Source organism: Numenius arquata, chromosome 12 (assembly GCF_964106895.1).
Source record: "Numenius arquata chromosome 12, bNumArq3.hap1.1, whole genome shotgun sequence".
NCBI lineage: Eukaryota > Metazoa > Chordata > Aves > Charadriiformes > Scolopacidae > Numenius > Numenius arquata.
The window spans coordinates 16,194,200-16,216,419 of NC_133587.1; the positions used below are offsets into that span (position 1 = coordinate 16,194,200).

Here is a 22,220-nt window from a genome sequence, read left to right on the forward strand (position 1 = left end):
AGGACACATTGCTGGTGCACTTGCTAAGATCCCTTCATCCCTGTCTTTGGGCACTGGGAAAGGGGGGGGAAATTGTTTTGCTACTGATACGTCGTTCTTGGGAATGGGAAAGAAAGTGGCCATGGGACTTGGATTGCATCACTGCGGAGGGTGGAGAGCCCTTGGGGCCGGTGGCTGCTCTCCAGCCCTGCACAGCCCCACCACTGCTCCAACAGCACCCACAGGATGGGGACAGGCCACGGCGAGAGCAGCATGGGTGCTTCCAGGAGACACAGGGACTCTCAGAAGCTGGCAGGGACTCTGCCAGGAGCCCCCAGGCATGTTGGCTTTCCCGACTCTGGAGTCCTAGCCCACTCGGCCTCTCCTCCTCACAGGGGACAGTGTTCCATGGGCATTCCCAAAGTGCCTGCACCCTTGTTGAAAAGGTGCTCTGTTACTAAAAGGACAGAAAAAAACCCCGGGTTAACTGCTGAATATCTTTTAGCTCTGCAGGCAAAGAACCCAGGGACAGCAGAAGATCCTGCTGTTCAGGCACCAAAATCTGGGGGCTTCTCCAGGGCAAAAAAGGGGGAGAAGGTGGCTTGGCAGGATCGGGTCAGCCAACTCAGGAGTGCCTTCAGAAGCGAGCCATGAACCTGCCCACAGAGGAATGGATGATTCTCATCCTCGGCAGCTGCCTCCGCTCTAGAAAGGGCCTCGCTCCTAATACATGGAGCAAAGAGGGCTCGACTCTCCTTTGCAGAGGATTTTTTAATTGCTGCGAGGGGAAGGAGTTAAGTGAGCATCCTTCTTCCCAGAGATATGCCGGCCAAGGCAGCCTGAAGCGCAAGAGGAAATGGAGCTTGTTCTGCACCCCCCAGCCCTGGGGCTGCTGCCTTACAGTAAAGAAGAATAAAGCACAGAGGCTGGTTGTGGGCAGAGCAGCAGCCAGGATGCATTGCGCCCTGGAAGGGACAAGAGGTGAGCCACTGGTTCCCAGTGCGGTGAAGGGACAAAGCAAAGTCGTCATCTGGCCTTAAAAGGGAAAGCCAAAGGAATTCAGAGAAAAAGGCAAAGTGAGCAGGAGCTCCTTGAGAGCATCCCTTGGCAATGATATTAACACAAGCTCCCCCGAGAGGAACAAATAAAGGAACAAAAAAAATCCAAAAGCCAAGACCAGCCTTTAAAGGGGTGCAAGCCCGTACGCAGGCAGTCAGTCCCTTCCCATATCTGGGTGACTTAAGTGGTGGTGTCAGCCCCCGGCTGCTACACTGCTCCCCCAGCCCTCAACATCCCCCCCAAAATCAGTGCAGCCGCAGCAGGATGTCGGGGGTAGCTGTCATGCTAAGACAGGCTCGTCCCACATCCACCCTCCCCTCCCTGCAGCCACCCCCGGGGCTGGGGGTCAGCCTGTACCCAGCGCTGGAGGAGAGGGGCAGTGTGGAGGGGAGAGGATGGGAGATGGACCGGTGGGAGGGAGGAGATGTGGCACCCGAGGAGACATGAGCAGGACATGACAAGCTGCGATCAGTCGGGGGGAACTGCTGTCCTGACCAGACAGTTTGGCAGCACCGGTGCTGAGGGAGGGTCCCAGTCGGGCCGAGAAAAGTCACTTTAAGGTGTCATCAGCGTTCTTGAACATGAGGATGGCATTGTAGATCTTGAGTGCTGGGCCCAGCTTGACACTCATTATCTTGACGATGTCAGCCTGTGTCAGCAAGAGGAATGCCTCGCCATCGATCATCTGAAGAGGGGAGCAGGGACAAAGGCACTCACCAAAAACCCAGGCTGTGGCTTCCTAGGGACAGCCAGCACGGGCATAACCCGGGGCCGTGCACAGTGGCACTCACCCTCAGCCAGGTGCCACGTATGATCCCGGGCAGGGGCCACCCACACCACTCCCACACTGTCCCAGATAAACCAGAGCTCACACACCCAGGAACAGGGCGGAGATGGGGAAAGCACCTTTCCCGGGGCCACCCCAGGAGCTCACACTGCAGCCAGCCAGGGCTTCTGTGCCAGAGCACAACAGGCACAGTACACAGCCAGGAGGCAACCTGCCCCGGGCAAACATCCACCCATTCCCTGCTCCAGGTCCTGGCACATGTGGAGGCTGCTCCCAGCTCAGCTCCACGTGCCTGAGCACCCTTAAAGCACAGGGGCCATTTACTAACAGGCTGGGACACTTGCTGTGCCCAGTGTCCCCAGGATCAGCCTGCCCAGGGCGTACCGCCCATGATGGAAAGCAGCCCCTCTGTGCATCTGTCCACAAAGGGGTCTAAAAACAATGAATGTGCCTGACAGTAACATCACTGAACTGCTGTGCTGGCGAGAGGATGCAGGCGGGGGCAGATGAATGGGTGAGGAACAAGCAGCTTCCCTTGGGAGGTGATGGTGCACCATCCTCCCCCAACTCCCTCATCCCAGCTTCCACAGAGGGGCCCTCCCTCACCCCTGCTGGGAGAGCAGGGCAGTGCAGCTCCTCGGGGGGCAGCATCTCCCCTCCTGCCACCACATCTGCAGGGACAGACACTGGGGCTGCTGCCCCCAGGGCTGCAGGGTGGGTCACTGCCAGGTGCTGGACCTGCTCTCAGCATTCAGCAGCAAGCCATTGCAGGAAGGCCACTGGCCAATTCCTCCTTGCCCTGTTGGCAAACAGCTGTCCTTGGTCACCTGTGCTCGTCCTCCACCTTTCTCACCTCATCCTTGAAGAGCTTGGCTTGGTCCTCGCAACCCGTCAGAGTCTGAACAAAGCTAAAGACCTTGGAATAAACAGAGAAAAATATCAAGACAGAAGCAACGTTTCTGGCTGGAGACCCCCATGAGCCCACACCCTTGCTTCCACAGAGGCATTCTGCACCCTGTATGGTAACATGTGGCTGTTGGGGCAAAGGCTGGAGCTGCAGCACCCTCCCGTGCCTAGAGACCACCCTTGGAGCAGGGCACAGAAGCTGGCCTCCTCCAGCCCCACAGCAGCAAATGCTACAGCAGCTTCATCTCCAACAAGCCACCTCCAGCACAGTGAGACGATTCCCAGTGAGGGGCACACGGGAGGGTAATGGGAAAGTCAGGCAGGGCTGGCTGCTGGGGCTGGGGCCGGGGCCAGAGTTTCAGCTACCCAGGCCTTAGGAGGGACCATCACAGATGCCCAAGAAAGTCAATGAAGGTGACAATGAAGAATTTGAAGTAAAGGTTTCTTTTTTAGAGAAACAGTGGAGTGAATTCTTATCTGCAGAGTTCATGGTTTCATTTTTTTAACTTGGCAAAGATGAAAATTATTTCTTTGGAAAACTGGAACACAGTAAATGAAGATTTTGCTGTTTGCCTTCACCTGCCTGCCCTGTGCTAGTGGCACATTCAAGCCAAGCAAGAACCTGGTAGTTCTGCATGTGCTGCCCACAAGCTGCCATCAGGGCTCATGCTTGGCAGTTGTCCACACAGTACCCTACAAGTGTGTCCAGTCGACCGCCTTCTCGCTAGCCCAGAGAAGTGGCCACTGGAACACCTACATGCCTGGTGCACGTCCCATGGTGCTGCACAGTTAGGAAGAACGCTCCCAGCCATGCCAGTGGGTTAGGAGCCAGCACACAGTCTTCAAAACCATCTTACCTCATCAATGGTCCACTTGGCCACTGTAGTTGCTGTGATGCCAGCCACCCCCGGCAGGAGTTTGCAGTGCTGCTCCCAGCAGAGCGACAGGGAGCGGTCGGGGTGGGCAGACAGGGCAGACATGAAGAGCGACTGGTGCATATTGTCCGAAGAAATAGCTGGCAATAAAAAAGCAAGATGCGATACACGGTAGAAGAATGAGAACATCCCATCCCATCCTACAAGCCTTGGGGAGGGCCCAGGGCTGGCAGCAGATGGTCTCACAGGTTCAAGAATCAAGAGCAAGTGGTTGCCCTTGAATTCATAGGGCATCCAAGTGCTCCATTCGGTGGGATTGGGGATGGCGAGGGAAGAAGTTTAGAGACAAGCTTGGTTTTGCCTTGTTCTCACCACCTTCAGTCTTTCATTTTCCATCCTGAACTAGATTTCAGTGTCAAATTTCACACCAGAATGCCATCCCATGTCATTCAGTTCATTTCAGGTTTTTAACAAAGCTTTTCCCTTGCTCTCTGCTCCAAGGAGTGAAGGATGGCTCCCAAAAAGAGATCTTCATCATTCACCCCCGGTACTGGGGTAGGCAGCAGGACCGCCCATGGTAAAATGGATACTGGTTGGAATAAATGTCAGCCATGTCTTATGTCAGTCATCAGAACTAAACGCCCAGAAAACTGTCCCGCATCAGTTTCTGGGCTGCAGCGATAATTTGGCACTTCACAACCAAACTGATGTTTTGGGGTATGGCAGCCCCAGGGTGAAGGCACAGCATGCCTGTCTGAAGGGGACAAAGTGCCAGGGAAAATGCACTGCCACAGGGAGGGGATCCTAATTCCCTGCCCTAAAGCACTCAAGGATTCACAGACATAAACCACGAGACACAACGAGGGTCCCAGCAGAGCTCTGGTAAGAGGCAGGGACGTTCCGTGTCAGCTTTGGTAGTCGACCACAAGCTCCTCACTGGTGCTCACCTGCGTGAGGTCTGACCAGGTGAGCCAAGGGGGACCTGCCTCCAGCAGTGACCACCCCAGCTCCTCCAGCCTTGCCCCTGGGATGACACCGCGGTAGAGGATGGCACTTACTCTGGAAGTCTTCCTGCTGGATCTTCCGGTACTTTGGAGGTCGCCCTCTAAAGAGACAGGAAGACTGATTTCCAACTGGGTTGGGGCTGGCCCGAAGGCCCTCCTCCACACTGCACAGAGCAATGCCTCGGCAGCAGGAGCAAGGATTACCTCTGGGACCCTGACCCAAAGGGTTGACAGCTAAAGATATAAAACGTGGGAAGAAAAACCAAGAGAGGTGCCCGACAGAACTGGAAGGACAAACGCCAGCAACCAACTGTGCTACCCCGTGGCTAAGGAGCCTCTCCGGCATAGCCACCCCTCCCAGGGACAGCAGTCGTGGCACAGGGTCCCTGCGGGGCCTGTCCCTACCTCCCGTGGTGCCGAGACTTCTTTCGCTGAGGGAAGCCAATCAGGTTCCTCTTGCGAGTCGAGGCCTCGGTGTCAGACAGGTCCGCCTTGAGCCTGCCCTGGTTCTTCTCAGCCAGCGGGCACCCTGAGAGGCAGTAATGGGCCGTGAATCTCCCAGTCACGTGTCCTGACCCGTCGCAACCTGGTGTGGGGCACTTCCTAGAGAACAGAGGGGAGGCAAGCGTTGGACTCACAACAGCATGGGGGCACGAGCCAGCAGGGCCACCCTTCTGCCCTTGAGCACGGGAAGCCATAGCCCTGGCCATTGAAAGCAGAGTAAAGATGTGCTGAACAAATTCCAGGGGTAAGGGCGCTGGGTGCATGGGCAGGGCACAGCCAGTCCCTCCAGGTATAGAATAGAATCAGAGAATCGTTGTGGTTGGAAGAGAACTTTAAGATCATCAAGTCCAACCATTAACCCAGCACTGCCAAGTTACCACTAACCCATGTCCCTCAGCACATCTACACATTTTTTAAATCCCGCCAGGGATGGTGCCTCAACCACTTCCCTGGGCAGCCTGTTCCAATGTTTGACAACCATTTCTGTGAAGAAATTCTTCCTAATATCCATCCTAAACCTCCCCTGGAGCAATGTGGGGCCATTTCCTCTTGTCCCATCACCTGTTCCTTGGGAGAAGAGACCAACCCCCCCTGGCTACACCCTCCTTTCAGGGAGTTGTAGAGAGCGAGGTCTCCCCTCAGCCTCCTTTTCTCCAGGCTGAACACCCCCAGCTCCCTCAGCCGCTCCTCACAAGACTTGTGCTCCAGACCCCTCACCAGCACTGTTGCCCTTCTCTGGACACGCTCCAGCACCTCAATGTCTTTCCTGTCGTGAGGGGCCCAAAACCAAACACAGTATTTGAGGTGCAGCCTTAGCAGTACAAAGGTACAACCAGTCCTGGTCACACTATTTCTATGACCACCCATCCCACCCCCCCCGCTGCCATCACAGCAACCCTGTGCAAGTCACCACAGGAGCGCTGATCAAGCAGGTCGTTGGGGTTCACAGAGTCTCCATCTTCCCTTCCTTGCCCCCACAGGCATCCAGACTAGCCTCAGAGTGAGGAGGAAGCAAGTGTCACAAGTGTGGCCAGTACAGAAACCCCTGGGATCCAGGCCTGCCTTCCCCATCCTCACGGATGCTCCACCATACTTGATGCCAGCCTGCCATGCTGGGGTTGGCACTACACTGTGTCTGGTTTCCCCTGGAAAAGGTCACACAAGTGACTGACTGAGCTGGGGGAGATGCACTGCTCCTTCTCAGGACTTCCCAGCTCACAGCCTCACAGTGACGGGCATCCACAAGGGGTGGGAGTGACATCATCCTCAAAACTGGCATCAGTGAACAGCATCTTAGAGGCCCTGTCCCCTCTGTAGCCCATACGTCCCCACAGGGAGATGGGCATGTAGGGCATCCCCAGGGGCTCTCGGTACCGCAGGACAGGCACAGAGTAGGAGCTCAGAGGAGTTTCACTAGCCACAGGCTCCAGGCCACCTTGGGGACTGGCCTGGGGAGAGCAAGGGCTGCCCCGAAGCTGGGGGCAGAGCCAGGCGTGGGGTGGGTGCAGAGAAGGGCTGGCTGCTGGTGGGGTGGCAGAGCGGAGGAAGGGGCCGGCAGGGAAGCTGTGCCCCTCTGAGCTGTGCTGGGAGCTCACCTGTGGTGAAAGCTGTACTTGGAGCTCTTGGTGTGAGGGATGCTCTTGCAGCCCAGAGTTGGGCAGCCCCCGTGGGCAGAGGAGGCTGGTTCCTTTGGCCCTAGACCAGAAGGAGAAACAGGAGAGAGACTGTCACGGCTGTAGCCCCAGGCAGAATCAGGGCTCTAGGGTCCCTGCCTGCACCAAACAGGAAGGACTTTTCCCACTGACAACTCCACAGAAAAGCCCTTCCTCCCTGCCCATCCTTGGCCAGCACATGCCCTCCCATTCCTAAACATGATGGCAGTGGGGACCTGGCACGCTTTGGCCCTGACCCAGTGCAGGACTTACTGAGAGGAGGCTGCAGTGGGTGTCCAGTTTTTGAGCACCAGCCTATGGGGTGGATGTCTGGATGATCCGCATCAATCCAGAAATCATAGACGTGGCTCCAGCCATCAAAATGGATCTGGGAAAACAAGTAGAGAGGTCACCCTTCAAACCTCAGGGCATCTCCCTGAGGAGCTCTGGAGCCCTCCAAGCTGCCAGCAAGCAGCAGGGTAGAGCTGAACTGCAGTATGAGGCTCTGCTCCACTCCTGGGACCTGCCATCCTCCACATAGTGGGCTTCCACAGACCTCCATACACTTTTCCTCTGCAACTGGCAGTGAATTGGGAAGGCCAGGAGCAAGCCAGCACAGTGCTGGACACAGGCTCAGCACCGAGACTCCAGCACTCACCTTTATCCTGTGATCTTCCACATCCTCCACACTGGCCACTCGGATGAAGGAAGGAGTCCTCCTGTCCACTGCCTCCAGCTTCATGTTGACCAGGAAGCCATGGGGTGGGCGCTGAGGCCAAGAAGAACCCAGGTCAGTGGGGAGCAGGGCTGTGCTTCAGGATCCTGCGCCCCTCGGCAGCTTTCCCAGCAGCATGTGCTCCTCAAGCCCAGCTCCCAGCCCTAGCCTGTCCGGGTAAGAGCCACCCCAGCAAACAGTGGCAACAGGAGAGAGGGAGGACAGGCCTCCCGGATCTGAGCTGTGTTTTAACACAACAGGAAAGCTGTGCCCAAGGGAAGAAGGTCTCGAAGAGACATATTTTGGGGATCTATATTGCAGTCACACTTGCCTGGACACAGCTGCTTTTGTTGCAGTTGGAGACAACTATCAAGTAAGCCCAAACAAGTTCCCATCACCCAGCTCTGGTGCGGCTGAGGGATGGTCACACTTCCCATTTTTCCCAGTTTTGAACTTCCTGCCCAGGATAGTCCTAACTTCTGAACCCTGAGTGCAGATCTGAACCCCAGGCCTGTGGCAGGAACATACTGAACATCCCTGACAATGGAGAAAACCCAAATTCCTGCCCAGGCACAGTGGAGCAGACGACGTGGTACTCACCACTTTAAAGGCCCAAGCTGGGACAGCAGATGCTCCGGTTTCCTTTAAGTACTTTTCCCAGGTGAAGTTGTCGGGGTCAGGATAATCTAGACCGGGGAAGATGCAGAAGGTGAGACACGCCTGCAGGAAGATGGCAAGCAGCCTAGAAAGTCCTACTGCCTTGAAGGAACAAGCAAGTCTGTGCCAGGCATGTGGGAACCCAAGACATCAAGGAATGCTACTATTTTCTCATGGACCATGAAGTCCAGGGTACAAGAAAGCAGAAACATCTGCGTCTGCACAGTGTGGGTCCCCCCTCATGTGCCCACTTTGCCCAACACAACCACCATGCTGCACCTGAACACGTGTGCAGAAGCCTCGGCAGGAACGTGCCACCTCCCTGGCTGTGGCCTTGCTGAAGGAAACCCCCTGGGTCTGCACACAAGTAAGGGCTGAGGGTTTTTTCCCCCCAGAATGCCCATGCCACCCTGGGAAGCCTGTCCCCAAGAGGATGCGCCAGTGAAGGCCAAGCTCCTGGGCCACTGACTCACCTTGAGGAGGTGTGAGGGGTTTGCCGTGCTCCTGACACCATCCAACTGGGTGGATGTATGGACTGCTGGGGTCACACCTGGAAAACACACCCAAACTCTTAGACAGGGCTGAGATACCCAGCTTATAACCACCAGACAGCGCAGGCAAAAGCCTCTGCAGAAGCCGAGGTCTTCTACAGCACCCTTGTCCCTGAGTGACCCAGGGAACCACAGGCCCTGGCAAGGGAAGGGCTAGAGCGGCAGGACTCCAGCTCAGAGGGGCAAGACAAAGATGTCCTGGGTGCAAGCTCTGCCACAGAGCTGCCCAGGGAACAGCAACCCTTTGCTGCAAGCAGGGAGACAGAGCTCGGAGCAGTGAGACCTGAGCAATCAGAGGGTCTCGTGTCTTGGGGATGGCTTCCAGAAGGTCACAACACACTCAGGTGCTGCTGCTTCACAGCTCTGCCCTGGGACGGAGCAGGCAGCCACCCAGCACCAGCGAGCGAGGAGCAGCCGGGGACAGGAGCCGCTGCAGCCCCACAGCTCCTCAGGGCAAGAAGTAAGAGGTCAGAGGGCTTCAGCCACAAAGAAAACAGAGTTGCTCTCAGGACCCTGATTATGCTAACTGGCCATTTTAATTGGTCTTAACTAGTCTCAACCAGGACATCTCCCCACCCCAGCAACAATCCCCTGTGACAGATCCAGGAGCTTCTTTTAAGATCAGGCCTTCAGTCTCTGCATTGCAGGTGGCCCTGTCTCCCAGGTGGGTTTCGGGGTGAGCCCACAGAATGGGATCACAACTGTCTTTGCCCCATGTTAACTACATGGCCATGGCAATGTCCCAGGAGGTGACGCAGAACAGGTAAAAGTTTGTCCCCAACACAGGGGGGTGACCCTCTGCCTCACAAGACAACTAGTGGCCTGTCTGCAGCAGTGTACTGGGATCATCCCATGCTTTCCCAAGCACCCATCACTCTTGCTGAAGCGGTGGCAGGGTGGCACCCCAGCACTGGCACCCCAGGAGCCTCTGTGCACTTACCAGTAGTCATAAGTATCATCCCAGTTGTCAAAGTGCACCAAAAAGCGATTGTCCACCACATCAGTCACTGTGGCAACACAGATCAGGGAAGGGTTCATGCGGTCCACAGCTTCGAGCTTCATGCCCACCTCGAAGCCTGGGGAAGCCTCATGCTGGGAGGAGAGAGGGGCAGGTTTCTGTCAGAGCCGCAGGCTCAGCGCCCTCCTCACCACTTCCCTTGCTGCAAGGAGGCACCTGCCCAAACCCTCCCAAAACCAGGTCCTCCCTGGCCTCCAGACAGGCCCAGGACCACTTAAGATCCCAGAAGGGTGGATCCCTGCTGTGCATGCAAGAAAAGAGGCAGAGGGTAAGTAAACCCCTTGGGCACACAAAGAAAGAGGAAAAGAAATCTTCAGACCCTCAGGATCTTCTATAAGCAGTAACCTCCAAGAGAAAAACAGCCTCCAACCTACACCAATTCAGATTTTATCACAAAACACTTTTTTGCGGTCGCACTCCTCTGGTGTTCGCAGTGCCCAGTGCCCGAGGCTTGGCAGGAGGAGCTGGGATGGGACCCTTCACCCTGCCTTGCCTTTATTTCTTGGACCCACAATCTGTGCAAAACGCTGGGTCACACATGCTAGCGGGATTGTTGCAGCAATGAACAGGAGAGTTTAGACACAATAAATAATTTGGAGAGCCTGATTTATCAGTAGGTTGAGCTTCCTCCGCAGCTGACAAAGAAACCATCAGCATTTTGGACTCTGCTCCATTTCCACTTTCTGTACCCAGCTGCCATACAAAAACCAAAGGCAGAGGCAGAAACAATGAAGACAGAAAACAGAGACAAGAGAAATACCTAAAAAACATTATCTGGGAGGTTTTGGTAAAATAATTGTTGAGAATAGCCGTTACTTCTCCTCACCAGTACTTTTGCAAAAGATTTAACTTGTGTTCCCCGGGGCTCGGTATTGGGGCTGTTTCTCTTCAGTATCTTTATCAACAATCTGGACAAGGAGACTGAGTGCACCCTCAGTAAATTCGCAGATGACACCAAGTTGGGTGGGAGTGTTGATCTGCTGGAGGGCAGGAAGGCTCTACAGAGGGATCTGGACAGGCTGGATGGATGGACCAAGGCCAATGGGATGAGGTTCAACAAGGCCAATTGCTGGGTCCTGCCCTTGGGTCACACCAACTCCCTGCAGTGCTACAGGCTGGGGCAGAGTGGCTGGAGCTGCCTGGCAGAAAAGGACCTGGGGGTGTTGGTCGACAGCAGCTGAACATGAGCCAGCAGTGTGCCCAGGTGGCCAAGAAGGCCAACAGCATCCTGGTCTGTCTCAGGAACAGCGTGGTGAGTAGGACTCGGGAGGTGACTGTCCCCCTGTACTGGGCACTGGTGAGGTCCCACCTCGAGTGCTGTGTCCAGTTTTGGACCCCTCGGGATAAGAAAACATTGAGGTGCTGGAGTGTGTCCAGAGAAGGGCAACGGAGCTGGTGAGGGGTCTGGAGCACAAGTCTTGTGAGGAGCAACTGAGGGAGCTGGGGGTGTTCAGCCTGGAGAAAAGGAGGCTGAGGGGAGACCTTCTTGCTCTCTACAACTCCCTGAAAGGAGGGTGTAGCCAGGGGGGGTCGGTCTCTTCTCCCAAGGAACAGGCAACGGGACAAGAAGAAATGGCTTCATGTTGCACCACAGGAGGTTTAGATGGATATTAGGAAAAATTTCTTCACGGAAATGGTTGTCAAACATTGGAACAGGCTGCTCAGGGAAGTGGTGGAGTCACCATCCATGGAAGTATTTAAAAGCCAGGCAGACGTGGTGCTGAGGGACATGGGTTAGTGATAACTTGGCAGTGTTAGGTTTACGGTTGAGCTTGATGATCTTAAAGGTCTCTCCCAATCAAAACAATTCTATGATTCTATGATTGTACAAACCTGCAGGCTCTGGCAGGAAGGAGAAGCTGCTACTCACAGTGTTTCGGACCATGAAGAGGTGCTTAGGAGCAGCCTGAGCCTTTGTTATCTTCAGGTAGTTTGTCCAGCTGAATTCTTCGTCCTTATAACCTACAACCCCTCAGGAAGAGAAATGAGAGCAGCAAATTCACAGAGAGCAGCCAGGAGGCTGTGAGGCCGAGCCCAGCCGTCCCTGACCGGCCCTCACCCTGCCAGGCATGTCCTGCATGGGCGGACGGGGTCTACAGCAGCCCTGGGAAACCCAAAGCCTGTGGCTTAGGCCCAATGGCTGATTTTGAAGGGGTGCTAGGAAACGTTAGCAGTGGAGCAGAAATCCAGAGCTCAGCTCCTCCCTGGAGAGCATTAGTCCCATCTGCCCTGGGGCATAGCTGCTGGCTCCAGCCTGGCATGGGGACATCTAGGGTGACAGGGCTTTGCCCCAAAATGGGAGCAAGCAGAGATCTTTAGCGTCACGGGTGCCGGAAAAAGTGGCCTGCAGAATTTCCCCCAGCACAGCAGCATCCCCTCCTGGGCCCTACAGAGCCACCCTGTTCCCATCTCCAGCTCTATGTTTGGGTGCCCACTACTTGTCCCTCTTCTTCAACAGGACGCACCAATTGAGACTCGTGTCGTGGTTTCAGTTAACTCCTTACCTTTTGGTGGTTGGAGTTTGTGCCCCGTCTCCTCAAACCAGCCAGCGGGGTGGATGTCGGGGGAGTCAGCATTCAGCCAGAAATCATGGCACTCAGAATAGCCATCAAAGTGGAGGCGCATCCGGTAACCGCACACCTACCAGCAGGGAGGGCAGGAAAAGGAAAGGACCATGGAAACCTCCTGCTGTCTCTGGCCAAGCATTGCAGGCACCTCCCCTCCTGCACGCAATCTCAGCAGATCACTTAGGGAAGACAAGGGTCAATCATAGGTCAGTGCCCAAATTGGGAGGCACACGCCAGTCCCAAAAGATGTCCAGCATGGAACAAGGTAAGTGCAAAGCCACCACAAGCCAGCCCTGAGAAGGAAGGTTCAGGCTGGTGCGTGAGATGCCATGGTGGGGCACCTTCCTGGGTCCAGCAAGTGCAAGGATTCCTTTTTCTGTACCTGGGGCGGATACTGGCACGGGGATTTTGGCTAAATGCCACGCTGCTTTGGTGAAATCTCCCCAGCAGCAAGAACAGCAGCCACCATTGCATGGCTGGTCTCCCTGGCTGCCTGGAGAGCCCTGCGAGATGAGGCTGGTTCGGCTGCCACACAGCTGAGGGGAGAGCCCCACAGAGAGAGGACCTCCAGGGACACAAGGAAGAGCAATGGGATGCCTCCACACCCTCCATCTCAAGGGCACAGACCTGTCTGAGAGGCATCAGCTCAAAGATAAGAAGCTGTTGCCATCACCACAGTCTCCCCCCATGGCTCTGCTGCATCAGGGTGAGAGACCAACCAACCAACAAGGTGAGAGACCAACCTACGAACTGGAAGGAAAGTCCCCGTTGGCTTGACCGAGGTCCTCTCACGCAGTGACACACAGGCGAGGGCCCAAAGCCCATCTCCTCCACCGGCCAGCTGGTGGCACCTCCCCTCCCACAGAGCCTCCCACAGCGCAGGAGTGAGGAGGAACCAAGGAACATGGGAACTGGAGGTGCCTCACCTCAGCCACTGTCAGGATAAAGTACATAGATGGGTGCTGCGGATCGATTCCCTCCAGCTTCATCCCCACTTTAAAGCCATTCTTGTGCTGGGAAGCTACTTGGTACTGGAAACAAAAATTAAACTACAATGTAAAAAACAACACAGGTAGTTGGGTCCAGAACCATCCCAAAGAGCAACCATCAGGCAATGGGAGCTGCTGGGACCAGGAGATCGTGGGCCACGGGTTATGTTGTCCAAATTTTAATTCTTTTCCCGTAGAAAGACACATTCTTCCAGCTCCTCATGGGTTTGTGTCTCTTGGTACTGGCAGGGCAGGGTGTCCCAGGGCTAAAAGCCCCAGCCAGGGAGAGTGGGGCACAGGCCAGGCTCCTCTGGAACTCTGGCAACCAGAGGCCTGGGAGAAGGGGAGCAGTGCAGCAAGGTGGCCCCAGGAGAGCCCACACCTGCTTTGAGGAAGGGCTGGAATGGCTCCAGCACCCTGCCAGAGCCACAGGGGTGTCTGAGGCAAATGTGGGGTGCTTGGGATGGGGGACAGCACTCCGCCGGGGAGTGGGACTTGGGGCAAATCAAAACTGGAGGCTGACTGGTCATCTCCAGGTGAAGATGGGAGCTTGCTTATCGCTCAGAGCCCCGCAAAATAGGGAAGAAAGGAAGAGAGGAGAAGGAGGAGGGGTGGGAAAATAAAGGGAAAGAAAAGAGAAGATGGAAGAGGGAAAAAGACAGGAAAATCCCAACTCACATCCTGGAAGAGATCTAAAGGGGCAGCGACAGCTTTCTGCTCCTCCAAGTAGGACGCCCAAGACCAGCCTTCTTTCTTCTCCTCACTGGCACCTGAGTGCAGCACAAACGCACACACAAGAGGCGCTGCTGAGGGTTTGCTCCAGCCTCCGTCCCTGCCTGCCCCGGGGCAGTGCGGAGGGCAGGAGAGTGCGAAGGTCCTGCTGGGGCTGCATCCTGCTCTCACGCACAGTCCTGCATCCCTGCAAAGCTCAGCACCATCCTACCATAGCCCCTTCTACAGCAAACCTGGCCAGCTGTCCCAGGAGGGACAGAGCCAAGAGGGCACCTCTCACACAGGTCCCCATGACCCAGATGTCCTCTATTGCTGTACAACGCTCTAGTGAGGCACCCAAGGAGCCTGAGGGACAAGCCATCCTGTGCAAAGCATCAGGACACCTCTTGCAACCAGTCCTCCTCCAGCCAGTACATCTGAAAAGGCCACAGCACTGATGGGTTTGTGACAGCCAGCAGGATCCATCCAGGCATCTGGGAATCACTGCCAGCTGCAAGGGGCTCCTGGCCAGTCAAACCAGCAGCAGGCTCACCTCCCAGCACTGCTCCAGAGGCAGCAGCTCTGCTATCTTCTGCTCCGAGACAACCACCTCAGCCCCGCTTGGCAGGCCAGGGCCGCCCTGATGCCCTAGAGATGATGCATTTACCTTTAGGTATTCACAGAAAGACAACAGCATCGTCTCCTCATAGGCAGGGAGGTGATCCTTCATGCCTTTGACCCCTTTGGGAAGGTCACAAAGGCCTTGCCCAAGGCACACAAGACACAACCTAAGTCTTGCTCTCCAGCCACTTTCCCTTCCTGCTTCGTAGTGCCTGAAGGGACTCCAGGAGTGCTGTGCCTAGTCCAACACTGAGTAACTCACAGCCACAGGCCAGCCATGGCAGACAGCCTTGGGCAGGGCAGGACAGAAATGCAGAGGAAAACCACACCAACTCTTTCCTCCCATGGGCTTGGGGGAAGTGAAGACAGAAAAAATCACTTGCGGGAGAAATTAAAAGCTGAGCTTCAGTGAGCAGGGTTACTAACCTAGATGCTTCTCTAACACTTAAGAGTGATGAACACCTTTAGCATTCTTTAGGATATAGAAAAAAAGTGGCAGGCATGTTTGGGGAATCCATAAGCACAAGCTCTGCACTTCCAGAGAATGACAAATACACCTGGAGATAGAGCATACATCAACTCTGCTGCAGTGAAGCATCCAGTCATGTATTTTGTTTGCTGATGTACTTCTAAAATAAGAGAAAATAAAATGCTGAAATAACAAGGCTCAGCACTGCTTACTTGTATGCAGCGGGGAAGGTTACATGCTCAGGGCTCAGTCTGTAGAGAAAAGGACCTGGCCAGCGAGTATGAGATCCCTTTGTAACAGTGGTTAACTCAGTGTAACTCAGGGGTTAACAACATCTGGCCCCTGCTACTGTTCCTACATTCAGCGATGGAGGGAGTATGAAGCTGGAACAGTTTAATTTTAAAATTATTTCGAGTATGACCTTTCATTATTCACAGAATCCCAGAATGATAGGGGTTGGAAGGGACCTTTGGAGATCATCTACTCCAACCCCCAGAAGACAAAGGTTGTCTTTATACAAAGACAAAAGGTTTCCCATGAATGTTTATTTTCAGTATTTTCCCAAGTTTTCCTTCCCCTTCATCCCCATCACACTGCAGGGGAAAAACCAAACAAGCAAACACTGCATCCCTTAGCTTGTCTCCTTTTCCTCTATGTCGACAGCTCTGCATTTGAGATTTCCTCTGATATGGTCCAGGAATAGATCCCCAAGAGACAGGACAACCCCAAATCACCTGGTTTCAGTGAGACCAGACCTACAGGAGCAGCTCCCAAACTTGTGAGCTCCCAATCGCATGAGGGAAGTTCCCCTTAAGACCGTCCAAAGAGGGGGGCAATGCCAGACGTGGTGCAGAGCCATGTTATTGCTCAGGATAGTGCCTCTTGGAGCAAACATGGTATCCACGAGCAAGTAATAAAATCAGCTCCCAAGGGGAGGGACCAGAGAGCACTGTACAGTACAGCCCAATGCCTGAAGAAGACACAGCCGTATCTGTAAGGGTGCGCCGGTCCCATGGAGAGAAAGAGAGGAAAGGAGAGAAACGGAAAGAGACAGAGAGAGCAGGATCAAGCAAGCAGAGGAGCTCACGAGCCTTCAGGAACATGTACCAGCACGTTGTACTGGGTGTTTGACTTTGCTGGAGCACCAAAATGCTCGCCCAGCCCCACAGCTGTGGCAGGAGCGCCCACCCCACCACCTGCCCGGCCCCTCCATACCGTGCTGGCTCCCGTTCCAGGCATTGGCCTCTGCATTGCTGATGGCAGCGTCTCCCACAGAGCTTTTCCTCTCTTCCTGCTTTTCCTCCTAGACACGAGAGCAGACAAAACAGAAACCCATCGCCTTGGAGGTCTGCACAGAGGTTCATGCTGTGTGTTGTACCCTCACACTGGTGCCAAGGGCCATACTGGTGCCTCTGCAACATCCATGATTTGACTGATGCTTGGCCCAGAAATGGGTGGCCAAGAGGATCTGACGACGGGAGCCCAAGGGGAATTTTGGTAGCAATCACACCTGGAGTGGATCTGCTACAGTCAGGGCTGGCAAGCAGAGCTTCCTTGCCTTGTGAAAGCCACTCTCCTTTCCCCAGGATACACATGACACAGAGACTCGCTTACTTCAACACTTCCTTTGGTGGCCCAGACTCAAGAGAGCAGTTGAGAGTGTTAGACAGCTACAGTCCAACCAGGACGAGTCTAGCACTGCCAAATCCAAGGCGCTCGGCGTGGCAAACAGCCTCCAAGTGTCTAGAAGCCCTGACACTCCACACATTCACGTCTTTTTGGCATTAACAGCCAACAGGCTACCCCTTCGACATACAGCTGACATAGCACTGAAAGGCACTGACGAGAACTGCCCACGCCCATGGGGGTGGCCCATGGCCGACCCTTGACATTAGCACGTGGGCACACAGGCCCTCCTTGCCCTCTTCCTACCATTTGCTCAGATTCATATTCTTCCTCCGAAGGGCTCTGGTAGTCCTTCCTCTTTCGTTTCTTCACTGGCTTGAGGATTTCGGTGGCATTGGTGCTGCTGGCAGAGTTTTCTACAATGACGGACCTGCATGGAGGAAGGGAGAGTAAACCACTGCGGCTCGTGGCAATGGCTGGGGTGTCAGTGAAGGAGGGGCTGCTGGAAAATCAGACACCCCATTTCTCACTCTGCTCCCATGACTAATTCAAGCACTTAGCGCAGAAGTTGGCAAGAGATTAGAACCAGGATACAGATCAGAATCACCCTCACGTGCTTGGGTGTCAGAAGCTTGAACCCAGGGATGGATCAAAAGGGCTCTAAGCTGCAGCAGTCACACAGAGATGCTGGAAAATGAGACCCAGGACTCACACATTAGCAAGCAGAGGGGCTGGAAATGCCCTCCTGATGCATGCCTCCCACTGCTGCTCAGCCTGGAAGCACCCACTACGGCAACCTCCCGCTGCAGCACATATCCAGCAGATATGTGTTTATGAGGCCACAAACTGGGCAGGAGAAAATCTGGCTCCTGTGCTTCCTGCTGTCCCTTGGGACAAGTCTTCATCCCCTGCCACTGCAGAGAGGGCACTCTGCCTCCAGGAAAGAGGGAAACAAGTGGGGTCCCCAGCACCTGCCAGAGACAGATGCGCTTCATCCCTCGCTGAAGCACGTGGCCCAGGGGAGGAGGGGCAGACAGATGGATGGACATGGCTCTGTGTGGAGAAGAATCCCTTTCCTTTACCTTTCTTTGAACTGCTGGTGACAGTGCTCGCTGCAGAAGCCCCTGCCTTCCCGGGCTCCATCTGACACATGTCTCCGGCCACAGGTATCGCAGTGGCACATACTTTCTGCTGCTGGCAGCTTGGTCTGCTCTGGCCCATCTGAGTCAGAGAGAAGAGGAGCAGTGAGGCACAATATGCAGCAAAGGAAGGAGAGCAGGAACCAGGAGACACTTGGCTCGTTCAGTGCCTGCTGGATGATGGTACCCACCCCAGAAGTGCCATCACGGTGCCCTTACCCTGAGCCGCAGTAGGATTGTCCCTGCTGGTGGGTGCCACCTCCGAACCCCCATCTTTCTCTGTGTGACCCTCCTTTACAGCTTCCACTGGAGGCAGCTTATCAGCACTCACCACCTTCAGCGTCCCATACTCATTTATTCGAAACTATGTCATCGAACCAAAAAACAAGGAAAAACAGTTAACAAGAAGGATAGAAATGTAAATTCGTAGCTAGGGGGTACATGTGAGCTCTGAGAATGAGAGGGACGTGGTTTGGCCATTAGTGCATTCAACAAGAGGACAGCTCTTTCAATGACAGAGGTGAACACTGCATCACTGTCACCTGTCCTGCTGCCTTCCCTGCAGTCTATGGTGGCAGCTGAGCCAGCCCACTGCCGGCAGCGGGGTGAGACCAGCACTGAGGCAGGGTGATGCTGGAGGACGTGGTGCCCTGAGGATGAGTAGCAGCTGAGAAATTGGTACATTTTGTACAAGCTATTTCATGTACCGAGGGGCACATCTAAAGGCACCTGCTGTCTGATAAACACAAAGCCACTGTTTCCAGGGTGAGTACAGGAGTTCAGTGAGAGCCAACTCTGTGGCACAGCTTGGAAAGGAAAGATGCCCTGAACAGGATGTAGCATCCCTCTGCCTCTCTGTGCAGGACAGCCCTGCTGCCACCCCACGGGCACCATGTGTGCGCTCTCTCTGCTAAGCTCACAAGCTGGGGGGGACACAGGAACGAGGCAGAAGGAGATCCTCGCAGAGCCAGAATGGCCAAGAGATCCTCCAGCTGGGGTGTGGGTACTGCCAGGGGCCACCTCACATCCTGGTGGTCCCTGCCTGGCACCAGCTGAGGCACTACCCTTGCAAGTGGTTTCGGGGAGTGGAAAGGTAGGGGCAAACACGGTTGCCCAGGACTACACTTACCCGCAGGTTACTCCCAGGCAAAGTAGCCACCCCATCCTTCCACTCCAGCACACGAACAGTGCTGCAGGTCTGCACCCCGCTGATCTGGGGAATGACAGTGGCTGTGATGGGCTCGCTCCCTGTCCCCCTCTCTGGCTTCTCGGCCCCTGTGCTCCTTTGTGGCTCCCGGGGAAATCGCTGGATCTCTAAGGTGCTCGTGGGAAGGTTGATGGTAGTGGCATTTGCTTGAGAAGGGGAGAAAGGAAACAAACAAGGAGAAGCAAACATGGAACATTTAACTGATGCAGACAAGGCTCAAAGGCAGCACAAAAGGACAGAGAGGACATAGTCTCCCAGCCAAGGGCTCAGTGCTGTGGGTGAAAGCACCCACAAGCGGGCAGTGTGACCCGATGAGACCTGCGGCCAGCAATGGCTTGTGCTGGGGGGTGGCACCAACAATATCCACATTCAAGGGTTCCTACTTCAGCCAAACCTCAGAGTGTTCCCATGACCAGGATGCCCTGATGCTGCAGGATCGTGCTGGTGAGCTCCTGGACCGCATCTTCCAGTACAGTTTCATTTCAAAGGAACACACTGTGCAGCCCAGGGCCTCTCCACGGCAGGAACTGAGGCACCCGGAGTAGGAAAAACTGGGAGATTTTCTTCTAAAGAACACCCCTGATCTCACCTAACACACAACCATGCTTTGCTCACACACCTCCTGAAAGGCACTGGTCGGCTGGGCTGAAAATTGTTGTCCCAATTTTAAAGAATCGTAAGAAGGACAACCTTGGTAATTACAGGCCTGTCAGTCCTACTTCAGTGCCTAGAAAAATTATGAACAAGGTTATGCTGGGATTTACTGAAAAACACTTGAGACACAACACAGTCACTGGTCACAGCCAACATGGGTTCATGAGGGGAAAGTCCTGCTTAAAGAATTTAATTTCCTTTTTTCAAAAGGTCACCCATCCAGTTGACCAAAGGAAGACAGTAAATGTGGTTTTTTTGGATTTTAGTAAAGCTTTATACTGTCTCTCACAGTACCCTTCTGGACAAAACGTCCAGCACACCGCTAGACAGGTCCACAGCACATTGGGTGAACAATTGGCTGATGGGCTGGGCTCAAAAACTTCCAGTAAACAGGGTCACATCAGGCTGGCGGCCAGTCACCAGCGGCTCAATTTTAGGGTCACTAATCTTTAATGTTTTTATAAATGATCTGGATGCAGGAGCTGAAGGTCCATGAAGTTTGCCGATGATACTAAACTAGAAGGAGCTGTGGATTCCCTCGAGGGTAAAGAGGCCTTAAAGAGAGATCTGGATAGACAAGAGAGCTAGGCAACCACCAGCTGCATGGAATTTAACCAGAGCAAGTGATGGATTCTACACCTGGGATGGGGTAATCATGATTATTCATACAACTTGGAGGAAGAAAAGACTGGAGAGCAGCCCCGCAGAAAGAGTTCTGGGGTTTGGGTTGATGGAAGTTAAGCAGGAGACAGCAGTGAGCCTGGGCAGCCCCAGCTCTGAGTGTGTCCAGAGGAGAGCAACTGAGATGGGGAAAGGTCTCAATGGCAAGGCCCAGGAGCAGTGGCTGAGGTCACTGGGCTCATTCAGCCTGGAGAAGAGAAGACCGAGGGGTGCCCTCATGGCACCTGCACCTTCCTCGGGGGGGGCAACGGAGGGGAGGCGCTGATCTCCTCTCTCTGGTGACCAGCGATGGGACATGAGGGAATGGAATGAGGCTGCCTCAGGGGAAGCTCTTCTCTGAGGAGAAGGTTCTTCTCTGAGAGTGTGGTTGGTCCCTGGAACAGGCTCCCCAGGGAGCAGCACCAAGTCTGTCACAGTTCAGGGAGCATCTGGATGACACTCTTAGTCGGTTTAGTTTTAGCTTTAGTCAGGTTTAGTTTGAGGCAGCCCTGCGAGCAGCGGGGAGTTGGGCTCGATGATCCTTATGGGTCCCTTCCAACTGGAGAGATTCTATAGCTCTATGATAATGCAGCAACCCAGAAGCCCACATGCCCCGCAGTGCAGGCACCCACTGTGCTGCACTGGCACAGGGTGCCAGACATTAGGGCTTTGGTTTAGAACTCAGGAGATTTTGATTGGCCAGAAATGGTCCAAGTGATGTAGGATAGCCACAAAGAACCTCTAAGATGGCAACAGCAGCACAGCTTTGCCTCCCAAGGTTTGGGCAGAGCACAGATATACAAGGAATGTGAGGTATCAGTGTGGGGAGAAGGACAGTCCCACATACCTGGTATGATGAAGGCAGTCGTTGGCAGGTGGGTGCTCTGCACAGTGCTCTCGGTGGTGACCACGTGGACGCTGACCTCCCCAGCGGCATTCCCTTTCGTGCTTCTCACAACCTCCATCTCTGCTCTGCTGTCCATCACCTTGCCTGGACACAGAGCAAGACACTGGAAGACAAGAAGAGATCAAGTTGGGTACAAGTACGAACACGATAAAGGAGTGAGAAAGAGACTGTGGAGGATGGTCCCTCCTTTTCTGCCATGTCCCAGATGAAACCCCTGTAAAGACACGTTAAAGGCCCATTGAACCCAACAGAGAACAGAATGAAGGTCACGGCTGGTACCAACATAGAATCATAGAATGGTTAGAGTTGGAAGCGACCTTAAAGATCATCCAGTTCCAACCCCCCTGCCATGGGCAGGGACACCTCCCACTAGACCAGGTTGCTCAAAGCCCCATCCAGCCTGGCCTTAAATGCTTCCAGGGATGGGGCATCCACAACTTCCCTAGGCAACCTGTTCCAGTGCTTCACCACCCTCACAGTAAAGAATTTCCTCCTAATATCTAATCTAAATCTCCCCTCTTCCAATTTAAAACCATTACCCCTTATCCTGTCACTACATTTCCTGACAAAGAGTCCCTCTCCAGCTCTCCTGTAGGCTCCCTTCAGATATTGGAAGGCTGCTATGAGGTCTCCCCGGAGCCTTCTCTTCTCCAGGGAGCTGCTAAACATGACCTGCTAAAGCCCCTGTTGTGAGATCCCAGCTCAAGAGTCTGCAAACACCAAGGGTTTTTTCTTACCTGGCACGACCATAAGGTGGTCTGAGCACAGCAGGTCCACCACAAGCTATGGCTGCTCCTGGCTCCCACTGGGGCATACACCACTCTGACACAGGCTGTGACTGAGGGCTGGCAAATCCTACCCTAGAGAAGACAGAGGTCCCTGAAGTCACCTTTGATCTTCTAAGTGGCTGTAAGAGAGAATTGCACAAGTGACAGGAGTTAACCGGGATGGTAGTGGTGGGGA

The 22,220-nt window shown here is 54.5% G+C and overlaps 1 protein-coding gene across 1 annotated transcript; it reads right to left on the reverse strand.

Moving 5' to 3' along the window:
* Window positions 1-1,143: 1,143 nt before the first annotated feature.
* Window positions 1,144-21,333, reverse strand: L3MBTL1 (L3MBTL histone methyl-lysine binding protein 1). Its single transcript, XM_074157008.1, has 21 exons — window positions 21,198-21,333; window positions 18,959-19,182; window positions 18,049-18,193; window positions 17,773-17,911; window positions 16,997-17,120; window positions 16,265-16,367; window positions 13,942-14,033; window positions 13,201-13,305; window positions 12,212-12,347; window positions 11,578-11,678; window positions 9,630-9,781; window positions 8,612-8,688; window positions 8,082-8,167; window positions 7,425-7,535; window positions 7,040-7,154; window positions 6,710-6,809; window positions 5,016-5,213; window positions 4,665-4,711; window positions 3,589-3,746; window positions 2,679-2,741; window positions 1,144-1,723 (listed from the first exon to the last, which is right to left on the reverse strand). The coding sequence occupies exons 1-21, from the start codon at window positions 21,331-21,333 to the stop codon at window positions 1,589-1,591; spliced, it is 2,547 nt and encodes an 848-aa protein (XP_074013109.1). The 3' UTR covers window positions 1,144-1,588.
* Window positions 21,334-22,220: the final 887 nt, after the last annotated feature.